At 52.9% G+C, this 7,270-nt stretch overlaps 1 protein-coding gene across 1 annotated transcript; it reads right to left on the bottom strand.

Moving 5' to 3' along the window:
- Nucleotides 1–842: 842 nt before the first annotated feature.
- LOC116941276 (uncharacterized) lies at nucleotides 843–6,547 on the bottom strand. Its single transcript, XM_032952148.1, has 3 exons — nucleotides 5,815–6,547; nucleotides 1,962–2,158; nucleotides 843–1,110 (listed from the first exon to the last, which is right to left on the bottom strand). The coding sequence occupies exons 1-3, from the start codon at nucleotides 6,323–6,325 to the stop codon at nucleotides 853–855; spliced, it is 966 nt and encodes a 321-aa protein (XP_032808039.1). The 5' UTR covers nucleotides 6,326–6,547; the 3' UTR covers nucleotides 843–852.
- Nucleotides 6,548–7,270: the final 723 nt, after the last annotated feature.

The following is a 7,270-nucleotide window of genomic DNA, read 5'->3' as shown; positions in this document are numbered from 1 at the left end:
CAGTTGTAGTAGCTCTGTAGTAGTAGTAATAATCATAGCAACTATAATATACAATATGTACACCCCTCCGTTCAACGGGGGGTATGTTCTACTACCTCTATGGGATATACATATACACAGACGTATTTTCACGGGTTAAACAAGGACGCAATAAAGGATACATTGAAATGCTGAAGGCAATTAAGGCTATCACGGTCCAATGCGACGCCGAGAATGAAGAGGTGTTTGGTTGGTGGGACTGCAATCAAAGGGTTTGAGGCATCTTGACGAGGAACCATTCGCCTTGGCTTTGTTTGGGTCCCAATGTCCGCACCTCCGGCAACGTAAGTTGGTAAGGTGACGATAAATAGACATTGACAGATAGAGCGGAAGATGAAGCTGACGATGAAGCAGATGCTGAACATCAAGCAGTTAAATAAAATAAACATTAAGATAGAAGACGTTGGAGAAGCAGCTGATGATTAAAAAAGAACAAGCCGAATAAGATATCGTAAAAAAAGTAGCTCAAGAGGCAACTGCCGAAGCAGCTGAATAAGAAACTGAGCAATGGAGACGATGATGGAGAAGGAGCCGATGATGCGATCAAAGAAGATGCAGACAATGAAGCCGCAGCAGCAGTTGAAGATGAACTCAAAGCATGAATGTGAATATGAAGAAGCGAAAGCAGCTGCAGCAGCAGCATAAACACATGAAGACCAAGAACGGGAACGATTCTCCAAAGGCGCCTGTATGGGAACTCTAAACCCAAGTGGCACAAGTGCACGCGTCACTTCTCATCACGCACCCCCCCCCCATTCTTCCTCCCAACGCACCCCCCCCCCCCTGCCCCCCTTCCTCCCCTCTTCCTCCGCCTCAATCACGGGGCGATGCGCCGGTGTCTGGCGGCGACGCCCGCTCCGACTCCGCGTCGCTCTCGCTGCCGCTGCCGCCGCTACTGCTGCCGCTGCCGCTGACCCCGCCGTGTGTCGAGGGCCCGGGGATCTGGGCGGCTACCGGAGTTGAGGTCGGAGTGGGCAGCGGGGCCAGGCCCAGCTTGGCGAGGCGCGCCTGCTGCTGCTCGAAGCTTTGCTTGCGCCACTTGATGCGCCGGTTCTGGAACCAAACCTTCACCTGCACGCGCACGGCGGAACGAGGTTTGAGAGTGGTGGCCGTGAGCGGGAATCGAGCCCGGCTCGCCGGGTTCGGAGCGCGGCGCGCCAACCGTTGCGCTCTCTCGCTCCCCACAAACAAAGACAAAGACCCCCCCCCCCCCCGCTCCCCCGTATAGCCTGCAACAGACTGTAGGGGCAAGTGCTGTTAGAGAGCACCGATGAAGGTCGGCACGGCACACGAGGAGGTGGGTGGCCAGCACCACGCCCGGCCGCCTTTGTCTTCCCACTGGCGATGTTACACGCCACACCAGGTACTTATTTTAAGGCTGAGTTGACCTCGGGGAGGCCCAGGACCGGTTCAGATAATCGTCACCGGTGTTGCTCGTGAACTCGGGTCCCCAGATTCGTAGCGCAGCGCGCTGACTGTCCCACTGCCACACGCATTGGTCGACGAATGAATACACTTCAAGGCCGTGATTATAATATAAATGTCCCCTCCCAATATATTGCTATAAAATAGATGTATGTTTATATGATTGTGGTTATGGTTGTACTTTATTAATCCCTAATCTCTGCCATTACATACAATGAAACAAGAAAAGGTAAAAAAGAAAAAACAGTGCAATGTAATAAAAACAATACACTATTACACATTATTGTAAAAAAAAAATAGTCCATCCTACTTGTTCGTGAATTTTTTTTTATATATTTTAGGCAGGAAATTCGTTTTCAAATTAAGATTTTGTTCTGGGGGGGGGGGGGATGGACCCCCAGACCTCCAGGAAGATTTTGTCCCCCCCCCCAATGTTGACTCCATTTGTTACGGCCTTGATACATTTACATTCATGGGATGAGCGGCAGCGGCAGTACCTGTGCCTCGGTGAGATGGAGCGACGAGGCGAGGAAGTAGCGCTCAGTGCCCACCATGTACTGCTGGCGCGCGAACTCCTTCTCGAGGCGCTCCAGCTGCGCCTGCGTGAAGATGGTCCTCAGGCGCTTCGATTTGCTGCCTCGGCCACGGGCCGAGGGGCCGTGCAGCGCCGCGCGGTGCGCTGGGCACGCATCCCCTGCAGAGGACAAAGATCCCACCACCGTCCATATACATTGGATCAGTGATCTTCACTACAGTCTCCGAGGGACGGGGAGGGGGTGAAGTGGTGGGTGGGGGGGGGGAGCAGCAGTTTTGCCGATAAGACATCAGCGTGAGGGCCGCCACGCATTTGTTGTCACGTCTGTTGTGCAACTGTCGGAGGGGGGGGGGGGGGCACGTCAGGGGCCCCACTAAAGGCCACCAGGTGCCGCAGTCGGGTCTGAACAGATTGTTGGGGCACGTGGCCGCTTGGCGCGCACTTGTTCAGGCAGGCTGCTGGCACGGCACACGAGAGGGTGGGGAGGACAGGGCGCGGATTGCAGGGGGAAGGGGGGCAGGGCAACGCCACGCCCGGACGCCTTTGTCTCCCTCGTGGCGAGTTTACTACACACAGCACCGGGTACTCATTTGAGGCTGAGTCCACCTCGGGGGTTAGTAGCGCCCGGAGTCGACTGCGAATGCACAAAAAAGTACTCGTCGGAGGATCTTTAATTTTGAAGTCAATCCGCTGCTGGATGAGGAACCACTCCCCTCCCCCAGCCTACTCTCCCTCCCAACTACATACGCGGGGTGCCCGTCTCGCGGGTTGCTACTTCACCAATCCACGTGGGTCGGTGAACGCGTCCCAGGGACGAAACCAAGTTCCCCGGCCACGAGTAACATCAGTGGCGAGTGACATCTGAAGCGGTTCTGGCCACACCTCTCGCCCCAGCCCCTAACGCCCCCCCCCCATTCTTTCCCCAACTTTACCAATTGCGGTGAAGTATGGTCACACAACCGCCCATAACCGAAAAGTGTGGGAGCCCTTCATCCAACAGCGGATTGATAGAGGGCTGTAAACGATTTTATTTTGTATTAATTGAATAAAATACCGCTGTTTTTTTGTATTATAATTCTTAACTTAAACGATTTTATTTTTTTACATTATGAGACCTCCTTTGCCAGAAACAAGATATAGGAATAGGTTTTACCCTTTTAACTGGCACAAAAACTGACACCTTTATTCAAGGCGTCATGTTTGCAATAACCACAACACAAGCAGTCAAAATGCAAACAAAAAAGACAACTCTGATAATATGCACTGTCCTTGAATTTAATTGGTCCACACCCGAGACAGCTTTTCTTAGAGCCTAGTCTCCATTGGTGTTGGACCAGAAGACGCCAAAAGGCGTACAACTCAAAAACAGCGCACTATCAGAGTATATATTATCAGAGTTGTCTTTTTTGTTTGCATTTTGACTGCTTGTGTTGTGGTTATTGCAAACATGATGCCTTGAATAAAGGTGTCAGTTTTTGTGCCAGTTAAAAGGGTAAAACCTATTCCTTAAACGATTTTACTTAAGTGGCATACCACCTGTCATCATCATATCGAAAAAAAGTATTTCAACCCTTCTTGCCAACATTTAGAATGCCATTGTAGAGCTGTGTGCATAACTCTCCATGCCGTCCATGCATCTCCTGCGCTCCATGAGTTCAGTGTCTACTTAAGCCCAGTCACGCCAACGGGTGTATATACTGAATATATATAAAACGTCACACTAATGATGACTATGACCTCCTCGCTGCAGTCGCTAACGCTTCCCTGATTAAATACATTTACTGTTGTGGCCCGGAAAGTACGCGCGTGTCCATGATGCAATTGAGCTGATGAACAAGTCACACACGAGTAAACATTGCTCGGCCTATATGGACGTAGTCCTGCCCGATGAGCAAATCAGTCGGCATGCGCTCCATCTCTCTTTCTCTCTCTCGTCACATCTCGGAAGCTTGAGCGGAATATTCTGAGCCTGGACAGCGCTCGGGGCAGGCTTCAACACCGTCCACGGCAGCGGCTGCGCGGCTCTGCTCCGTAATTGGGCAAGCAGACAGCCGTGCAGCAAATTGAATATGCGCACTCTGCACTACCGACTGACCAGCGTGGTGAAGTATGGTCAAGTAACCCTCGCGAACCGCACGGCGTGGAGGGGAGCTTACCCAGCAGTGGCTTGGCACGGGGGGAGGGTGGGAGCACCTTAGGGTGGTTACCGTCTTATTACACGGCTAGTTTGGGCCCATGAACTGTTATTAAGCTATAAGAGACTGGGTGATGCACCTTTGGTTGGCATAGACAGTGGCGTCTCGTGGTTCCAAGTTAAATCGGCTACGAGATCCATACCGGGATTTGTTTTAGAGGCGCATTGGGAGTAGCAACTGGTCTGTCAGTGGCTTCCTCAATCAGAACTTTCTCCTTTCTCAATCAGACGCCCATGCAGCTTCCCAGAAGAACTGGTCTTACGGACGCTGAGCATCTCTGGTGCAACAGCATCATCATCATCATCCCTTACTTTTGTGCATCACCTGGGACTGGAAAACGTGGGGACGAGTTTGTAGCCTCCTCAACCTGGAGGCACGCACCTCCAGCGACTACAACCCGATATATCGATCATCGTGAATGACCACAGTAATGCCCTTTTTATTTTCAGGAAAGTCTGGAGGCTATTTTGCAGGAGGGTCTCTGCCAGATTGTGATGTTTGGCCAATTCCATTGATGAGATCTCGGCTTCGCGTGGGAGGAAAGCGGGGAACCCGGAGACAACCCAACACGCATACGCGAGTAAAACACACTACAATTTCCGCACAGATGGATTCAAACATCTCTTGCTTGCTGTACCACCACCTCTCTACAGCCACTTCGCAACCAGAGTTATACAACACCCCTGATCTTTCAGGGGCCGTCTCCCATTAGAAGTAACGGCGCTCACCACGAGCAACTGGGCTAATTCACGTTTAGCTTCCGAGAATTGACGCAACACCACACGCATCACCTTGCCGATAATCATCAGCAGCAGCAGTAATCATATTTATAATAAACGGGTTTCCAGAGCTAGATGTGTCTTTCATGCATCAATAATTTCTCACGTTTTACTTTTTGAACGTTACTCTCAGCGACCGAGAGTGTTGAACGCTGCTGCTGCTGACTCGCGACCGTGATGATGAAGATGACGACCGTGATGATGAAGACTCGCGACCGTGATGATGAAGATGACGACCGTGATGATGAAGACTCGCGACCGTGATGATGAAGACTCGCGACCGTGATGATGAAGACTCGCGACCGTGATGATGAAGACTCGCGACCGTGATGATGAAGACTCGCGACCGTGATGATGAAGATGACGACCGTGATGATGAAGACTCGCGACCGTGATGATGAAGACTCGCGACCGTGATGATGAAGACTCGCGACCGTGATGATGAAGACTCGCGACCGTGATGATGAAGACTCGCGACCGTGATGATGAAGACTCGCGACCGTGATGATGAAGACTCGCGACCGTGATGATGAAGACTCGCGACCGTGATGATGAAGACTCGCGACCGTGATGATGAAGATGACGACCGTGATGATGAAGACTCGCGACCGTGATGATGAAGACTCGCGACCGTGATGATGAAGATGACGACGGTGATGATGAAGACTCGCGACCGTGATGATGAAGACTCGCGACCGTGATGATGAAGACTCGCGACCGTGATGATGAAGATGACGACGGTGATGATGAAGACTCGCGACCGTGATGATGAAGACTCGCGACCGTGATGATGAAGACTCGCGACCGTGATGATGAAGATGACGACGGTGAAGATACTCACCGCGGCCGCGCAGGACCGTGCCGTGGCACGAGCAGGGGTAATATCCCAGCGCGGAAACGGGGTACATCAAGGGGGACGGAGGGACCCCTCGAAGGTAGCCCGCGGACCCAGGCTCTTGCGTGCTCGAGTCGGACCCCGCTTGTGCAGGCCGCGTCCATGCCGCGACCGCGCGGTCGCGAGGAGCCCTCCTCGACTCGGAGTCGGACGAGCGAGCGAGGATCGCCTCGATGCTGAACGAGGGCCTCTTCCCGGCCGAGGTGTCCTCGGCGGCTGCAGGCGGGCGAGGATGACGCGGGGGTGGCGGAAGAGCGGCGGCGGCGGCGGCGAGTGCCGGGGGAAGTGGGGAAGAGGAAGGCGAAGGAGGGTGGCTCCGAGTGGTCACGACCGGACGTGCGAAGTAAAGGACCTGAGACGCTGCGGATGGGGGTAGCATCATCGGCGGAGCCGTCACGAGAGCAGAGTAATAGAAGGGTCCTCCTAGGGCGCGGTGGATGATCGAAGGGCCCTGCATCGTGACGCCGTGGAAAAAGGACGGGGATGTAGGGGGGTTAGGCGGTGGCCGGTGTCTGCTTCTTGTCTGTCGAGGGTTGAAGGAGGCGAAGGGCTTCGAGGCTTTTGGTTTGTGGTCTCGAGCCAAAGTGACCTGACGGAAGCGGGTGCCACCACTGTCTTTATACGGCGCGACTGTGAAATTCAAATGAGGTGATGCGGCCACCGTGAGATGTTCCGATTGCACGTGGTCTCTCGTGGTGGGTGGGGGGGGGGAGGTGCGAGCAGAGGAGGTGGGACACTCACGGTAGGGGGGGGGGGGTTGGTGGTTGTGGGGGTGCTAGGAGAGGAGGAGGTGGTACATTCACGGGGGGTGGTTGGTGTTTGGTGGTGAGGTTGAAGGGGAGGGGGTGACATTTGCAGGGGCCGATTCGAAACAATGCCGCTGATGTAATGACACATGGAGCTGGCCGACAGACCTGCAGGGAGCTCTTTGAGTGGATTAGCATATGCTAAAGAGAGACGGGGCCCCTCGTGCACACGTGCAAGGCCAGCGTGGGTGAAGTATGGTGAAGTATGGTGAGTATGGTGAAGTATGGTGAAGTATGGTGAAGTATGGTGAGTATGGTGAAGTATGGTGAAGTGTGGTAAAGTATGGTGAAGTATGGTGAGTATGGTGAAGTATGGTGAAGTATGGTGAAGTATGGTGAGTATGGTGAAGTATGGTGAAGTATGGTGAAGTATGGTGAGTATGGTGAAGTATGGTGCAGTATGGTGAGTATGGTGAAGTATGGTGAAGTATGGTGAGTATGGTGAAGTATGGTGAAGTATGGTGAGTATGGTGAAGTATGGTGAAGTATGGTGAAGTATGGTGAAGTATGGTGAGTATGGTGAAGTATGGTGCAGTATGGTGAGTATGGTGAAGTATGGTGAAGTATGGTGAGTATGGTGAAGTATGGTGAAGTAT

The sequence above is a fragment of the Petromyzon marinus genome, chromosome 11 (genome assembly GCF_048934315.1).
Source record: "Petromyzon marinus isolate PM22_M1 ecotype Great Lakes invasive population chromosome 11, UKy_Petmar_22M1.pri1.0, whole genome shotgun sequence".
Classification (NCBI taxonomy): domain Eukaryota; kingdom Metazoa; phylum Chordata; class Hyperoartia; order Petromyzontiformes; family Petromyzontidae; genus Petromyzon; species Petromyzon marinus.
Note: the sequence above shows the minus strand (reverse complement) of the source record. Positions and strands in the feature narration are given on the sequence as shown.